This window comes from Merops nubicus, unplaced genomic scaffold, assembly GCF_000691845.1.
Source record: "Merops nubicus isolate BGI_N331 unplaced genomic scaffold, ASM69184v1 scaffold4178, whole genome shotgun sequence".
NCBI classification, from domain to species: Eukaryota; Metazoa; Chordata; class Aves; order Coraciiformes; family Meropidae; genus Merops; species Merops nubicus.
This window is the reverse complement of record NW_008626190.1, coordinates 100,158-113,276: the sequence shown is the minus strand read 5'-3', so window position 1 is coordinate 113,276 and position 13,119 is coordinate 100,158. Positions and strand designations below refer to the sequence as shown.

Here is a 13,119-nt window from a genome sequence, read left to right as displayed (position 1 = left end):
ATGCCCTATATATTAAAAAATAAATACAATCGAAAGCCGGTGAAAAGCGGGGTTATTCCCGAAGGGGGAATACGACCGACTGTCAGTAAAATATATAGTCCACAATCCCATATACGTTCCTGTTTATTTCTTTTTATATATTTATCTATTTGCTTCATGGCAGCTTGTGGTTTTTTGTGGTGTTCGCTGTCAACGACATGTTTATGTGTACGTTGTGTATCTCGGCCTGTGTGTTGTTTTTGACAGGTATCAGAGAAGAATCAGTGGGGAGAAATTGTAGAGGAGTTTAACTTTCCCAGAAGTTGTTCTAACGCTGCCTTCGCTTTAAAACAGTATTACTTGCGGTGAGTGCTATCAAGCTGTTGCAGTAGTATTTTTGAGTGTGGGATTATATTTGGCTTTCAGTGTGTGCAATAGTAAAAATATCCCTACTCTTTAGAAATGCTATAAAATAAAGCAGAAAGAACTTGTAATTCCATACTGGTCTGGTGCAGTGGTCATTTAAAGGTAATTTTGGTTTGTAGTTATTTTCCTTGTATTTTACGTCTGCAAGCCTTAAACTTTGAAGGGATCTCAAGTCTATAAACAATACATGTCAGAGCCATTTTTATTGATTGTTGTAGAACGACGGTACTAAAGGACGCTTGCTAAGAGATCATGTTATTGTAGTTACAGAAACTTAGCTTAATTTTTGGAGCACTGAAATGTGTTGATATGTGTAAACTTGTTTACTACTTAGTGAGGTCAGACACTGAATGAAAATGCATCTGCAGGAAGGTAGGCTGCTTTGGTTAAATTATGTTGTTATAATGTATGCTGCTAGTAATTTATTTTTTATTTTAGAGTACAGAGAGCTACATTTTTTTTATTTCTATTACTTGAAAAATAGCAGATTTCTGCAGTTCTTACACTCCTTGAAGTGGTACAGGTTATTTTTTGTGATGCAGATTATTTTTTAAATGTAGCAGGGTGTTCATATTGAATATTTTAAATTACTGTGTGTGGTTCTGTTCAGTTACTAGATGATTTTTTTAAAAATAATTTTATTAACTTTTGGTGATTATTCTTTGTGTGAAAAATTCTAAAATTATTGTGTTTTTAGTGGTTTTAGATGCTATATATATACAATTATAGTTCATCTAGACTGAAGTTTTATGTATGTTGGTTAAGGAATGTAATTTTATGTTTCTGAATTATATAAATGATTATTTTCATTGCAATTAATGATAATAGAGATGTGCAATGCATACAAAAGATGTATGGGCTTTTGGATTTGTGTTTTGGTGATCTGAGTACACACAAGCTTCATCTGTCTCTGGTTTGGCCTCCTGAATTAGGAAATGTAGTAATTGTACAGGTGCACTTTCTATTGGTTGTCCTAGATTGACTTCCAGCTTGAAGCTGTAGAGTTCATAGCACAGTGGAGCAGTTATTGAGTTACAATGATGTCTGGAAAACCTTAGTCAGAGATCTGTAGTTACTGAATTTTTCTTTTTTTGGTGGTGACATATGATTGCTTTAAGATCCAGACTAAGAAAATAAATGACCATTGTTAATAGTTTTAGCTAAGTTTATGATTGTTAGCAGGCCTAGGGCTGAAGTGTGAAGCATACTTCAGGATGTCCTTCTCTGCTGTCTTAGTGTGATTTTTTTTTTTTTTTTTTTTTTCCCCCTCTGCTACATGGTATTGAGATAGTGTTGCTAAAGATTTGTCAGATCATAGAAAGCTTTTTTTTTTTTTGCTTTTTGAGTTTTCCTGTTGGATAATGTAGTCTTTTACTTGAACATATTTTACATATAATTTGAAAAATAATAGCTTTTTGGGTTTTACCCTTTCCTTTCTGTTTCTGTATTTCATGTGTTTGAATGGCCTAACTTTTTGCAGTAGAAGGTTGTGTGTCTTTTGTGGTTTTATCTGTGTTTTGAAAGCATTTGTAGGCTGTGACAGTTACCAAAATTAATGTTAATTTAGCCTTCTAATGACTTTTAATTTTTAATAAGATACCACTTTTTAATTTAGAATCAGACATGCAAAAATGTTGCCTTTATTGTTGGCATGCTGGTATTGACATCATTTAAAATACGTTTGCTGAAAATATGTTCAAATTATTGCATACAAATAATTTTTTTTTATTTGTTTGGAGTTTAGAAACAAAAGTTGATTGTTAAGATGAAGAATCTTTAAAAATGTCTGTGTTACCATAATCTCTGTAATTTACTCAGGCCATTCTGAAATAAACTGTCATGGTTGTTGGTTTTGGGGTGGATTGGTATTTAGCGGTTGGTTTGGTTTTTTGATTTTTTTTTTTTTTTTTACTTACTACTTTACTCACTGTTGCTTTTCACATAATCTGAGTTTGATGTGAACTGTTTCCCAGCTGAGTTCACTGCCTTACATGTGCAGTAGTAGGACTGTATTTACACATATATCTCTGCTGGATTCACATTCATTTAGCTTTAACATAGAAGCTGAAGGGGGGGATATGTTTGGGGGGGAGAGGTGTATACTCTAATGATAAATTAGTATAAGCAGTCTTTTTCTTTATCTGTGTTGAAGAAGGTAACCTGAGGTTTTTTATAGGGCTGGATTTTCATGAACTGCTGAGCAATTACCCTTGGAAAAAAAAAAGTTCCTCAAGTCTCTTTACAAACACAGCCAAACAAATTGAGGCCTGTCAGCTTTTGTATAGATATTTATCCTCACTTCCTGTGAAGTGAGGGATCTGCGGGGCAGGTGGGACCCCGCTGAGTTCCCAGGGAGTCAGTAGTGCACACCTACATGAACACAGTTGCAGATTTGGATGCGTGGTGGTTTGTGGTGAAAGTTGCTTCTTTCTGCAAAACATCTGGCATACTGTGTTTGATAAGATCTCAAGCTGCAGGGACCACTTGCTCGTTTTGCTGTCTTATCCCTAATGCTCTCATTTTGACTTAAGATTACTGGGTAAATAATATAGAAAGTTGAATTATTTGTGTGACATCAGTAGTCATGTTGGCTGATCAAATGGAATGTTTTGCAAAACAATAATTTGGTATGTTTTTTTTCCTAGGCAGTTGTGAGGTGTCTCTTTTTTGTTTAAATAACTTCTTCATTTTGGCTGTTGTGGAATTTTTCTGAGTGTCTTTGGGAATGTATGTTAGGCTTCATTAAAGATGTGAATTGTTTAAACTTCTGATATAATTCTGATAGGCTTTGTGATAGGTGATATTTGGAAGCATAATAGACAATCCTATCTACCCCTTCTCCCTTGCACTGCTCCCTCTTTTCTCTCACTGGAAGAAGTTATTTACACCAGGGAAAGTCTTTGTGCTGTTCAAACTTTGTGCCTGTGTTGCTTTGAGCTGTTTGACAGGTGAAGTAATTTATGCACTGTGGTTCTTAGCGAGCAGTCAAAAGCCACAGTGCCGATAACCATTGATAGACTGTACTTGTTAATGTAGTTCTGTAAGTCACTACAGCGTCAGAGAGTGTAATTCCCTTGGATGTAGTGCAAATTAGATGTTTCATCTCAATTGAGGTGAATTAGTAAAGCATTTTCTAAATGCTTCTCTAAAGATTATTTTATAATGTTAATGAAAATATTTTAATATGGGGTAATAAATGTAAACATTGGTAATGTGGGCATGCTTTTATGTTTTTGTTCATTGGTAAACATACAGTAGGTGAAAAGAAAGTTAACATGAAATGTAGCCTGGTTTTTATGTTATTGGTTGACTAGGTTACAGTCCTAAAAAAAAAAATTGGGTTGATGAGACCTTGTATCTTAATATTAGGTTTTGTTGGTTTTCAGGTGCGCACAAGCAGTACATTTATTTCTGTTGGGGGTGTTCATCTGTTCTTGGGGAGTGAGAGACCTCGTAAACTAAATGTGCCAATGAAGTATGCCTAACTGAATTAAACATGAGTTTGCTTTTAAAAGGTATTTATCTGTATTAAGAGAAATTATGTGAAAGGACTAAGTGTAAGGTAAAACAGGTTTAATTCTCAGTTCTGCAGAGAATTTCTGAAAGGTGGGAACCAGGTGTGTATTGTAAACTTCTGGCAAAGGCAGCAGAAATGAGTTAGTACTGCGTAAATGTAAATTTGCTGTTGTAAATATTGGGCAGGTAAGGGGAAGTCAAGTAGAGAGGAAAGAAATCTGTTCATAAATGAGAAGTTGTATGAAGTTACTATAAAGACAAGGCGTTACGCGGGATTTCCTGAAATTCTGTATATAGTAGGATGAAAAAGTGTGAACAGTTAGAAATCAGGACCATATGAAATTAGTTATTGACGACAGATAGGGAGGGTTCTTAAAAGATGTGAAGATACTTGTAAGTCACTTGATCTTCAAGATGCCACTAAGAAATTGAATAATAGTACTGATTTTTTCTTTTTTTAGGGAGTGAATACAAAATACCAACCATGATCTGAAGAACTAGATGAATTTAAGGGATTCTCTTCCTAGTAAAATAATGGCAGGAATACAAGAGAAACAACAATAAGCAGCTTTGAATTTTCTAAGCAAAATTACTTTCTAAAGAATTTTCTTTGTTATTCTTACTCAGGGTTTAAAATTAGGATCTTATAGTGCAACAGCATCTGCACATGGATCAGTAAGTATGGAGAAGTACAGGACTGGCTTGCTTGCCAGATCTGGTTTCAGGCTCAAGGCCCCAGTGGATAAGAGAAAGTTGTAGCTGTAGTAATAATGCACGTATTTTTCTAAAATTCAAATACATCTCAAATACTCTCATTAACAAATTATTTATGGATACGTACAGTCATCTGAAGGAAAAACTGGTTGAAGGACCATAAACAAAAATAGAACAAAGTATAAAGAATAGATTTGGTGAGTCACAGCAGTTTTAGGTGCTAAAAGAATAACATCAGGGCTTACATATGCATGTAGTAATACAAGTTTAGCCATTTTGGGCACATTTAGTGACTGGATTCATTTACTGTTCACCTTCTCGGAACGCTCTCTTCTAAGCAGGCAGCGGTAGCGGGAAGTTGAACACAAGTCAGGGCAGAAAATAAAAGGTTAACTAAAGAAATTCAGCACGTTGTTGGAAAGTACAAATGAGATTTAGTTTGGAAAATGCAAGCTAAACCAGTTGAGGGACAGTAATCCAAAACAGGTATTCATTGTGAGGGAATAACCTGGAAAGCAGTATTGCTGAAAAAGGGATAGGAGTGCTATCATGGGCCTGATAATCCTGTCAGTTGTGTACACCCAGCTCCCTTTCATATGAAAGGGATTTTTTCATGCTTCTGACAGGAAGAACAGGCCCCAATTTGAAATATGATATGTAGACTTTGTAGAAATCAGAATGAGTTTGGGTTGCATCCGCAGAGGCACTGACCATGTGGGAGATGAGTTTTTGAATGAGATTGCATGACGGTCTGTGGAGCACTGGTTTACTTTCAGGGCCTTTGCAACAGGTGGGACAGCTTCACAGAAGCGTAGAGAAGAGCAACAACATGTTAAGAAGGCTGAAGGCACTAATCAATTTTGAAAAAATATTTGAAAAAATATGTTTTTCTTGGCTAAAAAAAAACATTTTGGATGAGAAGGGGAAACGGTATCTTGCAAGTGTTTTCAACAGCCTAAATACTTAAAAGAGAGATGATTTTAAATAAAACAAGAGGCTGGGTTAATGTGTAAGCTGGGATGAAACCAAGGGAGAAAATTCAGATAGCAGCACCAAACCCACCAAGAAATACCTGTAGGTCTCCTGAGTAGTATGCCAAGCAGGGTAGGGGGGAAACCCACACCAGGGGTCATTCACAGCTAGTCTGGTCAGGACACTAGTACATGGGCAAGAGGTAAGGAGCCAGGACTGGCCATGAGATGGGCCAGAGGACCTTACATGTTCCTTGAATAACGCTATAATGAAGACTTTCATCTTCCATAGCTACAAACTTTTATTGCAACACTGCAAACCTCACCTATGGAATCTGTTACGCATGATTTTGTCACAAATCGTGCAGACATTGGCAAGACAGGAAACAAATACATAGGTGACATTTTTATGATTTCTTTTAAAAATTATTTTTCTCCTCTCAAGATAAGAATTGTAATGCGTGTTTCAGTCCAAGGCATTGCTTTTAAGTCTGAAGCAAATATTTTACATAGTTGCAGGGGAGCTTTGGTTTAGTTGTACTGTAATCATACAGCCAACATCTTCACAATCAAGACTAGTAACTGTTCATGCTACAAACCTTTATTTAGGGTTGGTTGTTAATATCTTAGAATGCCTCTCAATAGAAGTTACTTATTTGGATGGATGTTGTCAGAATTGCTGGCAATTTGCTTGAAAGAAAATGGAACTTCTATAGTACAAAATTTGCTTTGGACCTCTTCTGAGGAGAGCAAGCAGCAGGTGAAAGGAAACATATCTACCTTAAAATTGCTCTTTCTTGGAGTTACGTTGTGATAATAGTCACTATGCAGGTGAGTTTGGCCTCTGTCAAAATTTCTGATATTTTCTTTAGAGGGTAAACTCCACTGCTGAAAAATGTAGGGGAAAAATAGCAATGAATATTAATGTATTTTGTCTTCCTAATTATTTTTTTCACAAGTGTTTTGTTAGAAGTGACGTAGTTCACCACTGCTAATCTGAAATATATTGGTTTATTTGGGGAGGGGTGAATGTTGTTCTTCAGTTTTAATACAGAATTCTGATTGTTTAACTTGAAAGCTTATCTAGACAGATGTCGGGACTAATAACCTACAAAGAGCAAGTTTTTGACAGTACTGTAGGCACTGTGATGACTTTCAGGACCTACTGAATCTTTTAATAATTGATGGAAATTTTATATGTTAGGACCATTTTACAATTTTTTTTAATCTTTCACTGAAACAGTATCAAAAATAATTTATGCTTTAAAATCACTAATAGCTAATGTCTTAGATTTGAATAAATGGTAAGCATAATACAACAGGACTAAGAATGCATATGGAATGCAAGAGTATTATTCTTTCCTTGCAAAGTGGAATAAGCCTGGGCTAAGAAAAGGGGGTTTTATTTTTTATTTTAGAGCTAGTAGGTTTTAATTACCTTGTTTATTTGCAGCTAAACCTCAATTAATAAGACTTTCATACTCTTTTCTTCTCTACCCTCTTCCCCACTCTCTGCAGTACTGAAATAGAGAAGTATAATGTGTTAAGTTTTACAGGTCAAGTACTAGAGGTACACAGAGGTTCAGGCTGTTGCTTTGAGAGTACATGTCAAATAGGAATGAAATCCAAATACAGTAAAGCCTTTTTTTTTAATAATGCTAGAATCCAGTTCTGACAGGCAAATCTCTTCTTCCTGAACCTTAGTTAAACCATCCATAAAAGGGGGCTACTATTTACTTTCTTTTAAATTCCCCTTTAATCAATAGTTAAGGAAGCACTGTTTGAAAAATAAACCAGGATAATATTCTGTTCTGTGAACTGGAAAACTGAAAACTAAGTGTGTAACAGATTATGTTTTGGATTGTTTGTGTTTTGTTTTGCTGTGTTTTGTTTTAAAATGCTTGCTCAGAATGTTGGTGGTATCTTGCAGCTTAATTGGAACTACTTGGGGTAACGGTAGTATCAGTCCACATCATTAGAAGACATAGTTCACAGAGAGAATTGGGTATAGGCCAGAGATCCCATCACATGATCTTGTGTCTGGTTATCAGTCTGATACATATTTATTCTGTGGCCTTAGTTAAATCATTTGCCATCTTTGTATTCATATTTATAAAGTGAAAATACTGATGTTTGTTTACCTATCTCACAGGGAAGTGTGAGACTGTAAGCTCTTTAATGCAGGGATTGTGTCTCTTCATCCTTCTATGTCGTATCTTAAATATTTGAAAATGAATATAAATTAGGAATATATGAGGAAAAGAAAACTATTCATAAGCTTGTTTGCCCTCTGCAGTGTGGAGAAGCAGAAAATATAGCATAGATGAGAGGAAGAACAGTCTTTATTCCTTAGGGAATAAATAAACTTGGGATACCTAAGCAGAGAAATGTTGGAACGGTTGAAAGAAAGGAGCTTACCTTAAGGAAGGATAATAAAACAGCAAGATGGTACCCAGAATAGTGAGCTTAGGCTTTGCCTGAGGCACTAGATTAGTGAGCTGGGTATCAGATCTAAAATACAGTCTCCTTGGAGCAACAAGTTCAAGTCTAAACAATCCTGAATTAGATTTTCAGCAACAAGGTAGTGTGACGCTGAGTTCTCTACTTTTTGTTTTCCTATCTTCAGACTGGATGTGCATGCAGTTAACTGCAGGTAAATTGTAGCAAGACAGCTATGCTGGGAGAACGGATTGCATACTGTTATAACAGAGTGGAGTTCTGTGGAAGGATGCACTGGAGCATGTTTGTCTTCAAGGGTGAACTGTGTTCCTGCTGCGTTCCTTTTTTATTGCGGTGGGAGGAGCCACTGTTCAGATTAATAGTCTTTCAGAATAATTTATGGTGTAATTTGGCAATCCACAGGTGCCTAAAATTCAGTTTTAGAGACACCTTTTCTCTTGCAGTGTTAGCTGGACTTCTCAGATGTTTGCGGAAGTTTAGCTGGGTTGTACTTAGAGCTGTGTGCGTTTCTCCATTGTTAGGTGCTGTGACGTCTGCTGGTTGGCTTCTGCATCCCAGTCCAAAGGTTGCCATGCTTCCATGATAATCCACACATAGAGATTCTCAGCTCTGTAAACCACTAAATCGTATGACTAACTTCTAGTAGCTCTGTTAAAGTTCTTTGAAGTGCTATAACGTGTATTACAGGAAAATAATGTGTTGGGATAACTTTTCGTTTGGTATACATCCCAGGGACTTAATTAAACTAAATGAAAATAATTTACTTTAGGGGTAAATGTAGCATGTTCTGAGTATATTAGCAATGATTATGGTGTAGGATAGGTGTAGAAATGTGTGGGCTGGATCTTTCTGTTTTTCTTAAAGTATATTTGTATTAAAAATTGTGAAAATAAACTTGAGAACAGTTCTTCCCTTCAATGGTTATTTTGCTCAGGAGTGTCTGGGTTCTAGTGACTTTGATTGAATGATACAGAATCCAGACAATGGCCAGGTGAATGGTGACATGTTACAGAATTCACATATGTCCTGTGTAATTTTGGGGAGCATAGTATAGTTTTGAAGCACTGAAGATACATGACTGTTTCTTGGACGCTTTTATCCACACAGTAACATCTGTGAAGACCTAGGAAAATTCTCATTTCTAACAGTATATATTCATATAGTACTATGGTAAATACCTGAAAAAATAAGGAATGACCTCTTTTAAGTATGAATGTGCAACCTTAACTTTGTATCTGGAGAGTATTCTTCATAATAGAGCCTTGTGCTCACTGTGGTAGATGGGAATAAATTCCATAGCAGTATTAATCAGTTGTATCACTGTGAGATACCCTTTTTCCCCTCACATAGGTACACATAGTTCTGACTCATCATCTAATGTGGTAATTGATTAATCTCAATATTGGATATTTCTGAGGTTTTGAGTGTGCTTTCTCGGCGTCATTTCCCCACTATCTTGCCTTCCGTGGTGCCACTCATGCGGACCAGTTCAGAAGTCCTTTCCTTTGCTTATGGGCTGAGGGGGATTCTCTGTTGCAATACTGGTTACCTTGGCTGCCTAGCTCACAGGTCTTTTTGTTTCTCATTCTCTGATAATCATCATCTTCTCAATCTTTGACTACAAGCTGGAATTCGTCTTGCTGTTCCTTGACCCCTTGGTGTCTGTAGCCGTTGACTGCACATGGAATATTTACTGTAATTGAATGAATTCCTAATTGTAAAGAAAATTGAAGGAAAGGAAAGGTGTATGCAGGTAAAAGGGCAAGAGGCCAAAGCACTAAATGTCAGGTGCCTAGCAACAGTAAAATACTGAATTTTACAGCAAAACGATAATAGATTCCATCGTACCTGGGGAAAAAAAAAAATTCCTGCAGCTGTGGACATGCAGAATTCACAAGATCCAGACAAATATCTGAAGGGTATTTCACACACCTGAAAAATGTGCTTTCAGGTACTCTGTAGACCCAGTCAGGCACTGCAGAATGGTATGCATTTTGCTTGTTCTTACATTTCTGTAATTCCAAGGGAGGGAAATAGATTTGTTTGTTTGTTTGTTTTTAGTGAAAATTTTGTTTCTGAGCACAATCATGTGCAAAGGCTGACCTTGGTAGTGAATTATTGTGTTTAATTTGATTTGAAGAGTATACAGGGCCCTAAGCACCATACATCTTGGAATACTTTTAAGTAAGCATTTTTTTTTCAAATGCTTCAGAGGACTTTATTTCCTTCAAACTTACCTAAACTTGTTACCCTGTTTAATGCCATGTGCTCATCTGTGTAACGTGTAGTCCTTGCATATGGAGTCATAGTACAAGTGTAAAAGGTTAGAAAATCAAAGCACAATGCTTGGCGACAATGACTTCATCATGTTTAGTATAGTTTCATTAATGTGTCCTAGAGTCAATATAATTTTATTACTGAAATACAGAGACATTCCCAGAAAGGTGTTTTTTCTTATAGATGAAGACAACTTATTTTTTTTCTGTTTAGATTTTTACATTGCCAGTATGCAAATCTCATTTTTCTGTAGTCGCTTTCATTCTGCTAAAAACCAGTTTAATTGTATTTTAACAGAGCGGTTGAAGAAAGTGCTTCTTAAGTAAGATCAAAGAAAAAAGTGACTTAAAAATACTCTGCTGTTTTGCATGTAACTGCAAACACCCAGGTTCCCTAAATAGGCTTCTGATACACTTCTGTGTGGATATTCGTGTGTGATACAGTTAAAAACTATTATTGTCCATAAACTTACATGCCTGGTAGAAGGCAAAATTATTCTGTTAGTTTTATGGTGACTACATACTTCCATAGGTTTTCTCTAAGAGCTGTGTCTGCAGGCTTCTGCCCATGTGGAATACTCTCCAGATCTGCTTAGGTAGAATCTCATCTCTCTTCAGAGCTGGGCTGAAGTAGGTGACATCCCGTGTCAGTCCTTCAGCATGCTTGTAGAGGTCAGGTGTAAGATCTGGACCATGTATATTAACAGAAGATGTGCCTGCTTTAGCAAGGCAAGAAACTAAAAAAGTGAAGTAAATAAAGATACTTTCAAAACTTAAGATACCAAAATTGGTGTAAACAGTGTCCATTTTATTTCATTGTCTTTAGGAGGTCTCTGCATGCATGCAAATGTTGCAGACTCCAGATTTGGTGGTTGTTTTCTTTTTAAAGAGTTTATGAAAGCAACAGGATCTGTTTTTTGTATGAGTAAATTAACTCAAGCTTGGTTTTTGGGACGGAGGGAGCTGCTTGGTGATGTACCTGAGTAAGGAAAATAAAAAAAAAAACAAAAAAACAAACACATTATTTATTGCTTTCAGAAACTCATCAAAGAATTTACTTACTTGTATTATAATTTCACTAGTATAGTGTGATCTGTAGTATTGCTGACTTAAAATACTCGGAAGGTCACCATAAATATGATTGAAACCTTTTTTATATTGTGGACATAATGATGGAAAGTTATAGTGCAGTAGTTGCAACATAAATATGATTGTTCACATACCATATAACAGCATCGATATAAATATCCAGGACTGTTGATCTGATTGCCTTACTAGATGAAACTTCAAAGGGTGTGTTGTACAGGAGTCTGCTGTAGAAGGCCACAGGTGGAAGTGACTCTTAAGGCTGTGCCTTTTTCCTCAAGGCTTTTTTGGTTCTGATGGTATCCATTTTCTACTGTTAGTGGCATCAGAGACTTCATATGTTTCTTAATTTAGCAGATGCCCATCAGGAGTATGCACGTCTCCTAATGAGGCAGCCAACTGATCCAAGCGTGCAGCTTGGAGGCTCTAAGGTGCACGTGTGCTGCTCGGTTGCTGGCCTGGCAGAAGACACTTGTACTCTGAGTGGTCACCTACCCCACTGGGAGTTATCACACACTGACTCTGCCTCCAGTTGGGCCAAGTAGCACAGGCTGCTTCTCAGTTGCCCATAGGCCAAAGAAGAGGACAAAGGTATTTGGAGGTGTTTTAATGACAGGGGAGAGGAGAGCATTTGAGCACAGGTAGAGAAACTGCAAAGGGGAGGAATGTGCATACAGAGTGAGCAGGCTGCTTTCATGCGTTGGGTGAGGAGGCAGGAATGTAGGAATGCTGGTGGAGAGCATAGGGTTTGGAAGGGTGGATGGAGTTGATAGTGTAGTAGGAAGAGGAGGAATTATGCGGTCAAATGCTAAGAAGTTAGTCTTAATGGCCAACTCCCTCATTTAAACTGGCCATTGGATATTAATTGCCTTATGATGCTGGGTTGCTACTGAGTGAAGTCTGTCATTATTTGGAAAGTGCTGAGTGGTCTCTGACTTGAGTTGTACCATTTGCTTTCTGTAGTGGGGTTCTGATTTATTGGTACAAACTTTTTAGTGGTTCTGCATCTTTGCTTGCACTACCAGTGCTGCATGAACAGCATTAATTTCTGTTCTGTTAGTTTATAGTTTTCATTAACACTGAATTTACCAGTTTCATTTTGGTTTTAAAAAAATCTATCATCATCACAATTACTGTTACTTTTATCCTTATATTAAAATATCATAAAGGCATAAAATTGCATATAATCAAATAAAGGTTTTTATATCTTCCTTAAAGAGCTTGCAGGGAGAAAGGTCTCATTTTAGAAAATATTTCTTCATGGGCATTGCTGCACTTAAAGCTAGGAAGGATGTTGTAGAACAGTAAGGATTTCTTCAAACGCTGTTGTCACTTTGAGAAAATTAGTAATGTTTATGAGTATTTTATTTTGTATGTTTATTATATAAGAAATGCATGAGTTTTATTATATACGTGAGTGTATATATATGTATAGTATATACAAGACTGGATGTCAGCTCAAACTTGGGATAGGTAGCATGGACTTTGTCCCATCTCTAATACTATATATATGTTAAGAATGAATTTTCAACAAGAAAGCAAAAGATTTAATGGAGCAGACTTAAGAAAATCCTAAGAATTTTTTTTTTTTTTTTAATATCTATAAACACAAAGATTTAGAGACTGAGTTTGGATCTTCCAGGTGGAAGTAGGTTTCTTCTTGACAGTTCTTGATCATAGGCGATACGGAA

General features: G+C 36.4%; 1 protein-coding gene across 1 annotated transcript in view; it reads left to right on the top strand.

The window, feature by feature from the left end:
• Positions 1 to 243: 243 nt before the first annotated feature.
• The window catches only part of ARID2 (AT rich interactive domain 2 (ARID, RFX-like)), a gene marked incomplete at its 5' end in the record, with an annotated part of 100,148 nt that continues 87,272 nt past the window's right edge, over positions 244 to 13,119 (top strand). The window contains 1 exon segment of the mRNA XM_008945899.1: positions 244 to 344. Coding sequence (XP_008944147.1) covers positions 244 to 344 — 101 coding nt within the window.